Below are 17,591 nucleotides of genomic sequence, written 5' to 3' on the forward strand. Positions count from 1 at the left end.
TCTCTTTATCTTCTATCTCTATGAGAGCAAATCACATATAGAATCTACTATATTTCTCACATCTTTTTTTCTACTCAATTTTTCTCTTCTCTCTTTCTCTTCTAACCTAAACATATTATGTTTTGTTTGTTAGAGGTTGAATACACAAGATAGAAATGGAGCAGTGAGAGTTTGCGAAGAGATCTTCATAAGGTTGTCCATGGTCATCTGGCTTGAACAATATCCAATCAAATCGAGCCCATTTTTTGTAAAATCGGGTCGGTTTGGGATAGAGGTGGAAGTGGTGATGTTAAGTGATGGTGGCGATGGATGGAGGTGGTTGTGGCGGAAGTGGTGGTGGTGACAATGGTGGTGAGTGTAGCGACATGTAGTGGTAGTGGTGATGATGATAGTGATGGAGGTGGAGGTGGATGATAGTGGCAGAGAGAATTGTGGTGGTGGTAGTGTTGTAGGGCGGTGGTGGCGGTAATGGTGGTGGAGGTTCGAGTGGTGGCATTGGAAGATAATGACGGTGGTAGTGGTTTCAATGGTGGTGGTGGTGGTGGTGGTGGAGGAGGAGGAGGGTGGTGGTAGTGGCAATAGAGATGTCAGCAGCTCCGGTACTAGCAGTGGTGGTGGGCGGTGTGGAGGCAGTGGAGGTGGTGCTAGAGGTGAAGGGTGGTGGTGGTGGTGGTGGAGGTGCTAGTGACAGTGGATTAAATATTTTTAAGTGACTTATACATCATCTATAAGGTGGATTATATAATCCATCATATTAGTGTATAAGAGTGAATTCATAGATAAGTCTATACAATACACTATTAACTCCAAACAATAGATAATTCTATAATGTATTGTATGAGCTTATACTATCATACATAATACGGGTATTAAACGAGCCCCTCGATCTCTTTGACCTTTGCCTACTTAAAGGAGCGAGGCAAACACTACCAGGTACCACCGGCATGAGTTTTACACCACGACGTGAAGGTCACCATATCAAAGAGACGCCCAGAACCACTGCAGATCAGTTTTCATGGTTCCCCTTCAAGAAGTTTTACACTCGTTTGAGTGATTGACGCTTTGCCTGATTACCTATTAAGTGAATGTACTATAATCTAATGTATTAAAGTAAAAGTAACTTTGTAAAATTAGAACTATGATACTCCATAAAAATCTGAAGAGCTGAAGTACATCTACAGAATCATTTCCTATTTTTATCATCCTCAAGTCCTTGTCTCGCCATACAAACTCAAGGCTAATTTGTTAAATTTAAAAAGGAACAAATTAGCCTACAATTCACTCTTTACTTTTCCTTCACTGAAGTCTATTTAGTTTTCTGTAACATGTTCTTCCATTTTGCTAAACGTATCAAGAATGTCATCACATCAGCAGGGTCACGCAGAGAATATGAAGCCTTGGTCTCCTTGGCAATTGAAGAAACAATGATGGGAAATCCTCTTCCAATGTGTCTTATAACCTGCATGCATTGCATCCCCATCAACATGTTATCCTCAACCATAGACTAATGTAGCAGTAATTAATATGTATCGCCCAAAACTAATCACTAAATAAGGTTCCTATTTTAACTAACCATACCTTAAAAGCATCTTCATCTGTTTTGTCATCTCCAAGGTAAATTGGTAGAACATCATTAAAGCTCTCAAATCCAAGAGTGTCAAGCAAATACATCAATGCATGGCCTTTATCCCAGTTTACATTTGGGCGTATCTCCATAACCTGATCATGGATGTTGAACTTATGTCAACTGTAACAATCTCTCTGATAAAACTAAGATAAGAATAAAGTCTCAGCTAGAAACTGAAGCATTCTTGTACCTTTCTTCCTCTAGATATGTGAAAATTGGGGTAATCTTTCATTACAGACTCCACAATTTCTCTGAGAACTCCAACATCCTGTAATTTTGAAAAGCAACTTAAGCTTATGGGCCTCTTTTTTGGTTAAAAAAAGTTTGCTAATCTAGTAAGAAATCTTAATACCTCTTCATTTTTCACACGCCGGTAATGTACAGATATACAGAACATGTTATCCTCAACCATAGAGCCTTTGATTCTTGTAGTATTTTCTTTCAAAAGCTGAATTATCTGCAAAAAAATAAACAAAACATTGATGGACTTATTTGTATCAGCTTCTCTTTCCTTAGAATTAATTCTGACTCCTAGAAGCTTCTCCATAGAGTTAATTTTGGCTTTAGGCCCGACCAAGCTACAAGAAGTAGCACAAAAGGAAATACCTCTTGGATTGTTGGCAGAAATTCTTTTGCTGGATGAAAAAGAACAACTTGATCTCCCTACAAAAGCCACACATTATAAGTTATGACTAGCATCATTTAGTCAATCATTCAAGTTCTTATCTTGGCCAACACTAGGCACAACTCACTCTTGCACAAAACACAATAAGGAAAGGCACATTTATTCAAACCTTTTCTCCAATAGCCTTTGTGTGATGCTTCTGATCATCATATTTTGCAGAGCCTAAAGGGGTTGATATATCCATACCATGACTTCCAGCATAATAGACATTCCTTAACTTCACAAATTCATACACCTACATGTCAAAATGAAATTGATGTCCTCAAAAAACGGGGTGTATATCTACAGAGTGTACCATTTGTTGAGTGAATGGTTTACCTTATTCCTGCGCCTTCCACTAACAATGGCAGTGGGAAAACAACTAGCAATTTCACGAACAGCAGCACGCATCTGCAATTACAAATCATGTCGCATTGATCAATGACAATTAATACTTATTGGAGCTTATCCACTAAAACAATACTAAATAAGCTCTAATAAGTGCTATGTGGTTTGCATCCAAATGGGTTCTGAGAGGAAATGAAAGCAACAAAGACAGCAAGAAGTACAGAAACTTGATATCATAAATTCATCACCAACTAATGTTATGTTATGGCGTTGAGTGTTCTATGCAAATTAAGCACTTACAGCATCACTCATGTAAGCCTGATCAGGGTCATCTACAATCGGCGAGAGTGTTCCGTCATAATCCAAAAACACAACAATCTGTTTCCCTTTGGCAATGCTCATCAGTTCCTCAAAATTGTCCAAAGCAGAAGGATGGTTTTCCTTTAAGAAAAAGGAACATACAGAGAAGCCAATGTAAATCAATGTGTATTCAAATATATCATAGAAAAACATAAAAGTTACAGAATATGCAGAGAAATTAAGTTAAGCACAGATCAAGTGTTAAGTAAATTTTTACAGTGTGCAAGTTTTAAAGCTTACTAGCCAGGAAGCATAAGAACACAAAAGTGATTCTCCATTCTCATCTGACTTGGCAAATTTCATGTTTGAGTGTGTTGATAGTTGTGATATGTATCCCATCTGAGATGATTCAAAACAGAATCTTGCAGAAACTGAACTTCTGGCACCTGCATTCAAGTGTTTATGAGAAAAATAATGAGGATGGAAATTGGAAATTACATCTTGCTTTCAATATCCAAGAAATAGATTTGATAATTATTAACTATATATGATTAATAAAAAGGTAACATGGGGTTACTTAGTGCAATTAACCTGACACCTGATCAATCTGAATAAGCAGAAAATAATTAAGAAAATGACAGTAATAAACAGGTAGATACAGTTTGTGGCAGTTGACCGTTAACAGAAGAATGCAAAAAGTTCACAAGTCTTTTGTTTTCATAGGGTGCCTTTGGCTTTATTAATGTGAAACATGACCATATTTTGTTGTTCACAAAGTGAAAATAAGAAAGTGAAACCACGTGATACCCTTATCTAAGAAAAAGAAGTTCCTTATCTAAAACTTATGCAGAAGCAGTCATATTCTGATTTGGTTTCCACATCAACTGCGAGAATTCAATGAAAAAACCCATGTTTCTTTTTGTGGCTACAATTTCACTTTCATAATTCTTACCATTCTGATGCTTATAACTCTATTTTAATTAAAAACTAACTAGCTTAGAGCTTAGAGGTATAGATTGTTCTATCATTTTGTTAGACATATCTCTATGGACCTTAACACACTCGTCACACCTTATGCATGGAGAACACAAATTTTATATTATGGAAATGCTCTTATGCGCACTCATCATGAGATATCTACGCCTAGATTGACTTCATCATATTATCTTGAAACAATTTTTGGAGCGATTAACTTCATTAAATTTTCTTGAAACAATCATCGGTCGGATTGATTCTTGAACTACTTCAATTTAAACTTCATCAGGTAGACTCATCATGGATGGTTCAATTAATTGATTTACGATAGACTCAAATATCATTTTAAAATTTGGGTTATATCTCTCTAAAAGCCAGCAGATTGCATCATCCTTTATATATATGGACTTAATTAGTCATACATTTGATTACACCTTAGCAAAATTTGAGCTGATATAAAGGTGGCAAAGATTTTTATATGGCGTCACAAGAGGAATATATGGGAAAATGGGAATGCGATGACTCTAGCTCATGTAGAACGAGGAAGAAAACTTAGGAGGTGTCAATCATGCATGATTCACATGCATTTGCTCCCAGACCATTTTACCATTGGTTATATAAATTCTATTTTTTAACATTATATTTTATATAATTATAATCATAGATTGTTTTAGTTAATATTTTTTTATCAATTTTTGTTCGAATATCCAATATTTTATTAAAAATAAATAAATATTATGATAGCTAAAAATAATAATACAGTATTAATTAAAATAACCCAAGAACTAATATAATATTAACTTAAATATTTATGACCCTTATAATTATATTTAGCGTTAATAAAGAGTGATTTTATTGTAAGATAATATGAATTGGTCGTTATTATTGATGAATTGTTACAATATTTATACAAAGCATAATTGACTAATGCATAAATGATATGTCTAATTACAGAGTAATTACAGGTGAACAAATATGGAATAGTTGACATATTTCTATTCTATCACACCCCCGCAGTCGAAGCGGGAGGTTCACGAACGCTGAGACTGTACCGAAAATCATCAAAGAGAACTCGAGGGAGGCCTTTAGTGAAGATGTCTGCAATCTGGTGACGTGACGGAACATGAAGGATGCGTGCCTGACCACGGGCGACCTTCTCTCGAACAAAGTGAATGTCCATCTCAATGTGTTTAGTGCGCTGATGCTGGACAGGATTGCCGGATAAGTAGATGGCACTAACATTATCACAATAGACTAAAGTAGCCTGAGAAGGAGGAAAGTGAAGCTCCAAAAGCAGGTTGCGTAGCCAACATGATTCGGAAACCACATTAGCAACGCCTCGGTACTCAGCCTCAGCACTGGACCGGGAAAGCGTGGGCTGTCTCTTGGACGACCAAGAAATGAGGTTGTCGCCGAGAAACACACAGTAGCCAGAAGTAGACCGACGAGTGTCAGGACATCCACCCCAATCGGCATCAGTGTAGGAAATAAGCTTCTCGATAGGAGAAGATTAGAGATGCAAACCAAACTGTAAAGTGCCCTGAACATAACGCAAGATGCGCTTCAGTGCAAGCATATGCTCTGTGCCGGGGGCATGCATGTGAAGACACACCTGCTGAACAGCATAAGAGATGTCAGGACGGGTGAATGTGAGATACTGCAAAGCTCCAGCAAAACTCCGATATAAAGTAGGATCATCACACGGAGTACCAGCAGAAGTACTGAGTTTCTGCTTGGTGTCAACTGGAGTGGCAGAAGGATTGCACGATGTCATACCGGCTCGAGCAATAATGTCACGTGCATAGGTACTCTGACTGAGAAAAAGTCCACCTGCATGTCTAGTGACGGCAATGCCAAGAAAATAGCTCAACGGTCCCAGATCCTTCATAGCAAACTCTGAGGCAAGAAGGGCCATGATAGATTCGCGAAGGTCATGAGAGGAGCTGATGAGGATGATGTCATCAACATAAAGCAGGAGGTAAGCCATGTCAGAGCCTCGTCTGTAGATGAAAAGAGAGTGATCAGAGGTGCTATGTTGAAACCCAATGGTGGAGACATAGTCGGCAAAACGCTGGTACCAAGCGCGAGGCGCTTGCTTCAACCCATAAAGAGATTTCCGCAAGCGACACACATAATCAGGATGAGTACGGTCACGGAAACCCAGGGGCTGATGCATGTAGACTGTCTCATGTAGGTCACCATGGAGGAAAGCATTTTGAACATCTAGCTGATGAATGGGCTAAGACTTGGAGAGAGCAATGGTGAGAACTGTGCGAATGGTCACTGGTTTCACCATAGGACTGAAGGTCTCATCACAATCAACACCTGCAATCTGTGACCTACCATCACCTACAAGACGAGCTTTATAACGCTCAAAACAACCATTAGCTTTCGTCTTATGACGAAAAATCCACATGCAGCGAATGATATTATGATCACTAGGACGTGGAACCAAATCCCAAGTTTTATTTCTAATTAGAGCATCAAATTCAGACTGCATTGCGGATTTCCAATTAGGGTCTGAAAGAGCTAGCTTTGGGTTTTTGGGAATAGGTGAGATGGTGGGATCATCAATGGTGACAGAAAGGTTGAAGAGCTTTCTGGGTTTGTAGATACCACGCATGCTGTGAGTGGCCATGGTACGGATAGGAGGTACAGGCTGAGTCGGCGAAGAAGGTGAAGGAGAAGATGGTAGGGAGTTAGAAGAGGAGGAAGAGGTCATAGGGAGTTGTGGTGTGGGCAGGGCTGGAGGCACCACAGGAGTAGGGCTAGGGGCAGGACTAGTCAACTGGTGAAGGATAGAAGGATGTATAGTATCGAAGAAACAATCATATATGGAGGGAGGAGGGTTAGTCATGGTGGCAAAGGGAAACTGAGTCTCATCGAAGATGACATGTCGGGAAATAATGATTTTTCTGTGCGACAAATCAAAACACTTATAACCTCTGTGATGAAGTGGTTACCCAAGGAAGACACACGGGGAGGAGCGGGGTTGTAATTTGTTAATGGTATTGGAGGGAACCAAAGGGTAACAAAGACAACCAAAAACGCGAAAATGTGTGTAAGATGGGTCACGACGAGACAGAAGTTGAGTGGGAGAGAGATGAGACAAAGCTTTCCGAGGAGTGATATTAAGTAGATAGGTAACCATTTGAAGAGCATGATGCCAAAAAGACGGAGGAACAGACGCATGGGCGAGAAGAGTGCGAATCATGTTGTTAATGGTGCGTATTTTGCGCTCCGCCTTGCCATTTTGAGATGATGTATGTGGGCAGGAGAAGCGGAAAATAAGACCATTAGCAACACAATAAGCATGAAACGATTTATTATCAAATTCTCGCCCATTATCACATTGAAGACATTTTACAGATTGAGAAAAATGCGTGCGAATTTGATTCGCCAGAGAAGTGAACATTTCAAAAAATTGAGATTTATTACTTAAAGGGAACGTGATGACCCGGGTTTATATGATGTTTTTATGGTTTTTCCTTGTAGGTTTTGAGTCTTTTTCTTGTGTCTCATGTAGTGTTTCATGCATTCTCATGCATTTTTATTCTTTTCTTTAGTCTTTATTTTGTTTTGGTAATTTAGTAGTTTTATAGGTAGTTTTCTTGCATTGTAAGTAAAGTTTAGGACTTGCATGGTTTTGTTGTGTTTTATGAAGGACCTCTTGTGCTAATGAGCTCTAGGAGCTTCTAGAATCTTCCTTGACTTGTTGGTTAGGTTTGGAGAGCAGAAACTGAAGGAGAAAGAAGGCCAAGAAGCATGGAATTGATGAAGAACTTAAAGAGGATTGAAAAGAGGAGTTTTAGAAGCCAAAAAGTCCTTTTCAGGCGAGCTTAAGCGCCTAGGCGCTGGGAATGGGCGCCTAGGCGCCAATTAGCTCCAGAAAGCATGTTTTGGGCATGCAATTGGCGCTCAGGCGCTCTGAATTGGCGCCTGAGCGCCCAGAACAGCCCAGACTCGGGGATTTTGCCTATAAATAGGATTTTAGTCATTTTCTTTTGTAATCTTGGATACCCATTCCATTTTTACATAAGTTTAGAAGGAGAGTAACATCTAGGAGAGGGAGAGAAAGCTTCCAAGCTTGTAATTCAGGTTCTTAGCCAAGCATGGCTCTTGCCATGCTTGGCTAATCTCCTTTCTTTTGCTTTGGATTTCTTTGTAAGACTTTTTATATTTGAGTTATAATCTTAAGTTCTTTCCCACATGTTCTTCTTCTTCCCTTGAATCCCATTTTCTGAATTTCAATCTAAGCTTGTATGCATCCTTGCTTTATACTATTCTATAATCAGAACGGAAGTTTATTATAGATTAGGGAACCGATTTGGGATTACCCCTTCTATACTTGCTACTAGGAATAGAGGAAGGGTTGGGGTTTGATGGCCTGAAATTGCATGATCTAAAACCTCATATAAATGACTAAGTACACAAGGAATTGGGCTTAGCTTTTAGTATGAGAGAATTGCTTATGTGAGGAATCAATAAGTGAGTAACTAGGCTATATCATCAAGGAGAGATTCATGAGTTCATGTGCTTAGAATGATGTGCTTAAATTGACTAGTTGAACAAGAACCCAAAGCATGTTATTTTTCTGAATTGTCTTTTTATTTTTCCTTTTCCTTATTACTACTTCGACATTTCTTTGTTTCAATAATACAAACCTTTATACTCAAGGCTTAAGCTGAATTTACTCACTCACAATCCCTGTGGTTCGATATTTAAAACCGGGTGGATTCCGTACACTTGCGGATTGACCAACAAGTTTTTGGCGCCGTTGCCGGGGATTGTTTGTGATTTTGGTTTGAGTTACGAGTTTGAGGTAAGGTCTACTTAAGACTCAAACTTAGGGCTGAATGGGAGACAACCCATGTTTTTTTTCTGTTTTACGTTTTGTCTTCTGTTTTGTTTTTCAGGAAATAAAAGCCATTGGAGAACACTTGGAAGCACTCAATCACTTGAAAGGAGGTTCTTTTCTTACTCTGAGTTTAGTTCATGCATTTTTGCATATTTTTCTTGTGTAGATTTTTGTTTTTGTTTATCCTTTTTTATCATGCATAGAGTCTTTTAAACCTTGGTCATTACTTTCTTATACTCAAATGATATGTTCCCAAGTTTTGCTCTCTCACATGATGCTGGTTTTGAAAATGTTTTTAAGTGGATACTTTGTGCTTCTTTTGGGGAGTGATTGTATGTTTGGGAAAGAGAGGGAGAGACTTCGGTCTTCTAAGTGTTGTCTTGAGGATAGAGTTGATGTGAGTCCACAAGGGTCCATCTTTGACCCTTCACTATATAATTTCCCTAGAGGATCCTGACTCACTTGCACTTCTTGGTTCTGTGTTTCATTTTATGCCTCCTTGAGTGTAGCTTTAGGAGACTTGCATTCTTGAGACTGGTAGGTTTTCTTGTACTTCAGAAATTGTTTTATAACATCTTTGTCCCTAGTTGACCCTTTTGAGCCTTTTGGAGATTTCTTTGTTACCTTTGTTATTTGGGCTGGTTGTTTGGTAGGAAAAATGGGGAGTTGTGGTTCTTAACTCTCAATGGAGCTAGTTTATAGAAAATGCAATTGTCTCTTGCCCCAAAGGAAAAAAATTCAAAAAATTCAAAAGATGAACTCCATGGCCGGATGGAGTTCCAAAAAAAAAGTCAAAAGAAAAAAATGAACTCCATGGAACGGGTGGAGTTCCAAAAAAAGAAAAAAAATATGAAACAAAAAGGGGTTAAGAGACTTGAGTGCTAAGTATCAATTGCTTTAAGCTCCGGTTTTCATGAAGGACCACACTCAAAACCTTGTGCAACCTTAGTCTTCCTTAGGGACCACCTACCTTGTGCTTTACCTAGCCAACATTACAACCCTTTTGATGTCTCATTGAATAATGCATTGTCAACTTTAGTTGCTCTTGAGGGAATGATTCTCAGAACCTATGAACTTGCTTGTGTGCTCAGTGCACTTAATAATTGTCTCATGCTAGGATGTTAGCTCTAAATGCTTCTCATAGTGGACGCTAATTCTTCTTTATCTAAGAGTAGCATGACGTTGATTGTTGAATTTTTCTCTTGGAACTAACTACATTCACTTGATCCCCCGGTTTTCTAAAACAGTATCCCTCTTTTTGCATGTGTGTTGGGAGTAATTCTTTGTGCTTGAGGGCAAGCTAATCTTAGTGACGCTCGAGGGCGAGCTGTCGTTGAGTATAGTGGTGTGATGACCCGGGTTTATATGATGTTTTTATGGTTTTTCCTTGTAGGTTTTGAGTCTTTTTCTTGTGTCTCATGTAGTGTTTCATGCATTCTCATGCATTTTTATTCTTTTCTTTAGTCTTTATTTTGTTTTGGTAATTTAGTAGTTTTATAGGTAGTTTTCTTGCATTGTAAGTAAAGTTTAGGACTTGCATGGTTTTGTTGTGTTTTATGAAGGACCTCTTGTGCTAATGAGCTCTTGGAGCTTCTAGAATCTTCCTTGACTTGTTGGTTAGGTTTGGAGAGCAGAAACTGAAGGAGAAAGAAGGCTAAGAAGCATGGAATTGATGAAGAACTTAAAGAGGATTGAAAAGAGGAGTTTCAGAAGCCAAAAAGTCCTTTTCAGGCGAGCTTAAGCGCCTAGGCGCTGGGAATGGGCGCCTAGGCGCCAATTAGCTCCAGAAAGCATGTTTTGGGCATGCAATTGGCGCTCAGGCGCTCTGAATTGGCGCCTGAGCGCCCAGAACAGCCCAGACTCGGGGATTTTGCCTATAAATAGGATTTTAGTCATTTTCTTTGGTAATCTTGGATACCCATTCCATTTTTACATAAGTTTAGAAGGAGAGGAACATCTAGGAGAGGGAGAGAAGGCTTCCAAGCTTGTAATTCAGGTTCTTAGCCTTGCCATGCTTGGCAAATCTCCTTTCTTTTGCTTTGGATTTCTTTGTAAGACTTTTTATATTTGAGTTATAATCTTAAGTTCTTTCCCACATGTTCTTCTTCTTCCCTTGAATCCCATTTTCTGAATTTCAATCTAAGCTTGTATGCATCCTTGCTTTATACTATTCTATAATCAGAACGAAAGTTTGTTATAGATTAGGGAACCGATTTGGGATTACCCCTTCTATACTTGCTACTAGGAATAGAGGAAGGGTTGGGGTTTGATGGCCTGAAATTGCATGATCTAAAACCTCATATAAATGACTAAGTACACAAGGAATTGGGCTTAGCTTTTAGTATGAGAGAATTGCTTATGTGAGTAATCAATAAGTGAGTAACTAGGCTATATCATCAAGGAGAGATTCATGAGTTCATGTGCTTAGAATGATGTGCTTAAATTGACTAGTTGAACAAGAACCCAAAGCATGTTATTTTTCTGAATTGTCTTTTTATTTTTCCTTTTACTTATTACTACTTCGACATTTCTTTGTTTCAATAATACAAACCTTTATACTCAAGGCTTAAGCTGAATTTAGTCACTCACAATCCCTGTGGTTCGATATTTAAAACCGGGTGGATTCCGTACACTTGCGGATTGACCAACAGAACGTTCACAGGAAATCCGTAAAATCATCCAAAAATAAAACATAATACCGATGACTGGCGGAAGACAAAACAGGCGAAGTCCATAAATCACTATGTAAAATGTCAAAAGGCATCACAGTAGCATGATTAGAAGAAACAAAGGGCAACCTAACATGTTTGCCAAACACACAAGACTCACAAACTCTGCTAGAATTTAAATGCTCAAAACTAATGAACTTATTACTACGAAGAGACTGCAAGGCAGAAGAACTGGGGTGACCGAGACGACTGTGCCAAAGACTCTGAGCTAGACCAGCAAATGGAAAGGACGGAGTGACTGGGTAGAGATCGCCGGGACTATTACATCTCATGAGTGGAATCCCCGTCTGAAAATCATGAACCGAGAAGCCATATGGGTCAAAACAAACAGAAACGTTGTTATCAGTGGTGAGTTGTCGCACAGAAATCAAGTTTTTTACAATATTTGGTGTGTGCAAGACATGGGAAAGGGTCAAAGGCTTGTGTTTATGGGAGGTGGGGAGGATTGTGTTTTCAGAACCCTGAATTGGAATACCCTGTCCGCTACCAACATACAGTTTCTGATTAAGATGACTCAAATTAGAATAAGACGTGAGATTACCTTGTGATGCTGCAGGAGGTTCAGCAGGTTTCAGCTTAGCCATGCCAGCTTCCTCCAAGGTAAGCATGGAGCGAGCCTGATGAAACGAGGGGAGCGGATTGCTCTGGCGAATCAAAGTGGCAACCCCCCATTAAGCATCAGTGAGGCCGGAGATGAGCTGCAATACCAGACGATGATTGTTCACAGGAGACCCGACATCACGGATCTGGTCAGTAAGCGTCTTCAGACGCTGACAGTAGGCGGCAACAGTCGGAAATGCTTCCATGCGAACAGTAGAGAACTCCTGCTCTAGGGTGACAGCACGAGCGTTCTGATTATCCTAGAAAATATCAGCCAAACGCATCCAAGCATTGAGAGCGGTGGAGTCAGGCTCCATGATGGTAGTCATCAGGTCAACAGAGATGGTGGCATAAATCCACTGAAGGACAATGACATCCAAAGTGGTCCATAACTCGTAAGTAGGGTCAGTGACAGGCGGAGTAGGCTTGTCCGCAGCAGGGACAATGTGGTGCAGAACCCGGTGGGAACGGGCATGAATGCGGAAAAGCTCCACCCAAGTGCCATAGCGATCAGTCTCCACGTCAAGCATAATAGGAATGTGATTCCTAATATTCGTAACCACAAGCGCCGGGTGGAAATCAGGTTTGGCCGGCGGGGCAGGAGCGGCCACAGGGGTGGCTGCCGTAGGAGTGGTGACGGTCACGGGTGTGCTGTCCGAGGAGGTTTGAGAAGACATGGCGATGAGGAGTTTGGCTGCGAGTAAAGGAAAATAGGGTTTTTTTTTTAAAGGTTACTGGTCCGGTTGAACCAGAAACAGAAAGCTAAACCGGAGACAGTGGCCGGTTCGGGTGAACCGGGTTTTGCTGGCGAACCGGGTTTGGCAAACAAAACACGTGACTGGAGGTTTAGGATCCGAGTGCAGAGGTAGCGGATCTGTGACGGGTTTTGGGGACTCGAGTGCAGAGGAAGGAGATCTGGAGGTTGCTGGCGGCGGCTGGCTGGGCGAGCGGCGGCCGAAAGGGAATAGGCGACAGCGCTGGAGGGTGGCCGGAGGCTGGATGTGACCGGTGGGCGCGGGCGTGTCCAAAACAAAAGCAACGAACAGAAGAGGAGAATGGAGGACCAATTCTGTGAAGGGAGAAGAAGAAGAGGCGGCGGCCGGCAAGCAGGGAGGAAAGGAATGCAAGACGGCGGCGGCAAGGTGAAAGAGATATCAGAATCAGTAGAGGATCTGAATTAGGGTGATACCATGTAAGATAATATGAATTGGTCGTTATTATTGATGAATTGTTACAATATTTATACAAAGCATAATTGACTAATGCATAAATGTTATGCCTAATTACAGAGTAATTACAGGTGAACAAATATGGAATAGTTGACATATTCCTATTCTATCATTTATTAACCAAAGAGATATTCAGGATACATTTTAAATGAAACATGAAAAAAATTGTAACAACTAAGCTATATATATTATATATATATATATATGGACTTACATGGAATTAGCAGTGAGGGAATTTACATGGTAAAAGTGCAGGGGTTGGTAGTTTGTGCTTTCAGATTATGTTTTGCAGGCTTTGAGGCATGTTGAGTCTTGACAAGTTTTTAGGTTTACTGTGATGGGGTGATTTTTTACGGGTGGGATTGCAGTATTATTGAGGTTCACATACCATAAGGAGTGCTTTTTGGAGACAAGGTTTTGGGCTCAATGAACATGTTATTATATTCAGGTGTTGCCCGAGCTATTTGGAGACAAGGTTTTTGGTGTTGCAATTTTGTCTTTGGTAGTGGCGTGTCTGATCTAGTTTCTTTGCTCTTTTTAGTGGGTTAATATGGTGTGATATTGTGAATGTTTTTGGAGGGGTTGTTTTATGGAGGGTTTTTTTGGGTTTGATTTGTAAAGCACTTTTAGGATTGTGGTACTATTTTTCCTTCACTAGGCTTTTATCCCAAATGGGTTTTTTTTAGTAAGATTTTAATGAGGTTCAATCCTTAAGGTTTGGCTTCTCTATGGGGTGTTTGTGGTTTGGTTTCATGTACTTTCAATCATTCAATAATTTATCTTTTTGCCGTAAAAAAAAACTAAGCTATATATATTTTCAGGATACACACATAATATAATATAATATAATATAATATAATATTTATATAAAAACCTTTGAGTTACTTAAGCAGTTTATTATAAAGAGATATTAAAATGAACAATTAAGTGTACAAAATTATTCTATTTATATTATATGCTCACATCCACGTGCACGCACACATATTACTCCCTCCGTTCCACAAAGTTTGTTGTTTTGCACCATTTTTCAATATTCTAAAATGTTTGTTGTTTTAGAAAACCAATGCATTTTTTGCTAATTTTTTCCACATATACCCTCATTTAATACATTTTCTCTCACTTATCACATTTCATATTAACCAACCACAACTCTTCCATATTAATTACATTCTTCTCTATCTAAGTATAATTTAATAGTTGCACATCATACTAGTAAAATTAAATAAGGGTAATCTAGTCAAATTATACTATCAATAATTGTTTTCTTACTCTTTGTGCCACAACCTTAAACTACAAACTTTCTGGAACGGAGGGAGTATTAACAATTTAAAGTCATTGTCATACTTTGAGTTACATATTTACACAATGTTTACTTTCTTTTTAATATGAAAAATTATTTCAAAGAAAAATATATATTGGTAAGGAAAATATCAGTGATCGATACACAACCCTCTCTAAAGCGATTAAAAACTAGCAAAGCCGGTAGCAACCTAACCCACAAGAGTTATAGCCAATATATTGTTTGTTTGTATATAGTAATTAGGAATTTGAATAAAAATAGAAATAATATAATGCATCATTTATTTAATTCAATTATACAAGAATTGAAATGGGGGTTTGTGAAAAATTAAAAAAATAATTAAATAGAAGTAGAGATAAATAAATTAACAAATATATAGTGATAGATATTTTCGCTAAACTAATCTCAATTATTAATATCTATTTTATCTTTTGCAAAATATTATTTTCAAAATTATTAACTTAATTTATATTTCTCATACTATTTTAAATATATCATTCTAATTTAATTTCACTTGCTACAATTTCAATTATATAAAGTAATATTTATAATATTTATTAAATAATACATAAACATTTAATATAGCTCTAAAGAATACATAAATATTCATTAAATTTTTGCACCATAATTATAAAATATTATATACAATATTATTTTATTAGATTTTCATGAACGATATTAAATAATTAAAATTACAAAAAGGTCAAACTAAGTTTATAGTTTTTTTGAACGATAAGTTTATAGTTAGAATTGAATAAACTTATAGTTTGTAGTGAAAGTATAATATAATACTAATAAGTAATGTAACTTATAGTTAGAATAATTACTTAAAGTTAAAACCAAAAAAAAGAAGAATTAGATAAAGTATTTATATATAGAATTAACAAAGCATAACAAACATTTGTTATATTGTTTAAGATATTATAATTGATAAATATAATAGAATAATAGTGTTGAATGCATATTAATTATTTTCAAAAGTTAGTTATGGACTTATTAATTGCTATTAATTATCATCTAACTAACTCTAACCGTAGCAAGACTTTTACTAATTGCGGTTACATTTTTTATGTTTATCTGGTTTGGTTCCGGCCTTGAAGCTACGGCTTGGCCCTTTGGGTGTATATGGAAAATATTGGGTTCAAACATAAGAGAGTGATACAAAGAAAATATGAGGAAAAATAAAATGGGAGAAAAAATGAGTTGTGAACATGTCAAAATTGTTTGGGTATAGCTAACTTTTAATCAAAAATGAAAACTTGAGGAAGGCATTCTACTGATAAAGCAATTTTCTGCTAATTCATATAATTTGTTATAGAAAATAAAGCATGAGTACGTAGTAATTTCCTTGAATATTTCCTTGAATATATATATTGGACGAAAAGAAAGAGACAATAACAAATGGAGATGGAAAATGTCATGGTGGCTTTAGCTATTTTTTTATTTATTTGTAACAATAATGCATAACCCAAAAGAGTAGTAACAGCATCATGATAAGTAAACTCAAGGGAACAGAAAAGCAAAACTTACAGTGATCGAGGAGATCGAGAGTTGTAGAAGCAAAGCTACAGTGGCGCTTCGTGCTTGAAGAACAGCTGACACAGAAATGAGAGAATGCTTTAGGAGAGTATCAAAAAGTTCTGAAGTGTACCAAGAGAGAGAGAGAGAGGTAGAATTTGGTTGAGTTTACAAGACCAATAGGGATTCTTTATGTATATATAGAGTCAAAGGAGATTTGTTTTGCAAACGGAATCTTATGACTTTAGTTTTTTTATGGGGACAGTTTTGTTTTTGAATTTTGCAATCAATAATAAAATTGGTCCTCCCCCTCATAATCTTTCTGTTTTTCTTTTTTTAATATAATTCACGGAACATTTGATCGGTAAATGAAGGAAAATTGGTAAATACTTCATGAGATGTAGACCCTTTACATAAGTAAAAGTAATAATAAAGACAAGAGAAAAATACCTGATCCAATAGAAAAAAATGGCTTAATATATAGCTATTTTTTGTCTCTCACTTATCACGATTTGACAGCTCTGGTCCCTTAAAGAATTTATTAGCGTACGACATCTCTCACGTTTACTAACTGTTACGGTTTTAGTTTTTCATCAACTTTCATCTAATATTTAACAGGTTTTAATTAAAAAATCAATTAAAAATAAGGCTTGAAGAACAGTTTTATGTTTTCTGACTAACAATTTTATGATTTTTTTAAGTGATTATTTTTGCAGGTATACCTCCCAGCTCCCAGTACTATTCCTCATATTCCTTTGAGGACATCTCTACCGCAATCAGAGCATTCAACCTACGGCCACAACGTGAAGATTAGACCACTTTGAGAAGATTAGAAATGATTAAGGTTCGATTTTTGGAAAAACATAATTCATCAATTTGCCATGACATAAATAAATTTAAATTTAATTAAAAATATGTAAATGAAAAATGAAGAGATTAGATTGAATGTATATGTAAAAAATTCTGTACACCTGTCAGTCTATATAAATTAATTTCTATAAAATATCAAAGTAATATTAAAATTGGTAAATGAATTGTTGTAACTGAAAAGAGGAAGTGCTTATAATTTAGTGTGGTGTGTATATTTGCGAAAAGAACATTGTGTGATGCAGCAATATTGGAATTTGCCATTTGGTGAAAACTTAGGTTATTGAAAGGGATATCATGTAAAACGTTTGATAGAAACAAACAGACATATGATTATGAATAATGGTATGCAGACATTCTATTTCCATTTTCATCTTTTTTTTTTGAGTATAAATATGAAGATAAAATAGAGAAATGAGTGATATAATTTGTGATTTGACAGAAAATCCAGATAGAGATAGTAAAAAAATGTATGGAAATGAAATGAGAAAGAAAGTGAAGTGTGTGAATATCATTACTCTTAAGTTTTGTATATTAACCTGTCAAACTAAAGATGACAATTATTAATAGAATAAT

The 17,591-nt window shown here is 37.2% G+C and overlaps 2 protein-coding genes across 2 annotated transcripts; both read right to left on the bottom strand.

Moving 5' to 3' along the window:
* Positions 1–867: 867 nt before the first annotated feature.
* On the bottom strand, positions 868–16,303 carry LOC130746253 (probable trehalose-phosphate phosphatase 7). Its single transcript, XM_057598818.1, has 10 exons — positions 16,161–16,303; positions 3,240–3,385; positions 2,940–3,080; positions 2,631–2,702; positions 2,422–2,547; positions 2,234–2,290; positions 1,980–2,084; positions 1,818–1,895; positions 1,579–1,719; positions 868–1,459 (listed from the first exon to the last, which is right to left on the bottom strand). The coding sequence occupies exons 2-10, from the start codon at positions 3,336–3,338 to the stop codon at positions 1,307–1,309; spliced, it is 972 nt and encodes a 323-aa protein (XP_057454801.1). The 5' UTR covers positions 3,339–3,385; positions 16,161–16,303; the 3' UTR covers positions 868–1,306.
* Positions 12,362–12,778, bottom strand: LOC130744791 (uncharacterized). The gene has a single exon (XM_057596945.1). The coding sequence runs from the start codon at positions 12,776–12,778 to the stop codon at positions 12,362–12,364; it is 417 nt and encodes a 138-aa protein (XP_057452928.1).
* Positions 16,304–17,591: the final 1,288 nt, after the last annotated feature.

Source organism: Lotus japonicus, chromosome 3 (genome assembly GCF_012489685.1).
Source record: "Lotus japonicus ecotype B-129 chromosome 3, LjGifu_v1.2".
Lineage (NCBI taxonomy): Eukaryota > Viridiplantae > Streptophyta > Magnoliopsida > Fabales > Fabaceae > Lotus > Lotus japonicus.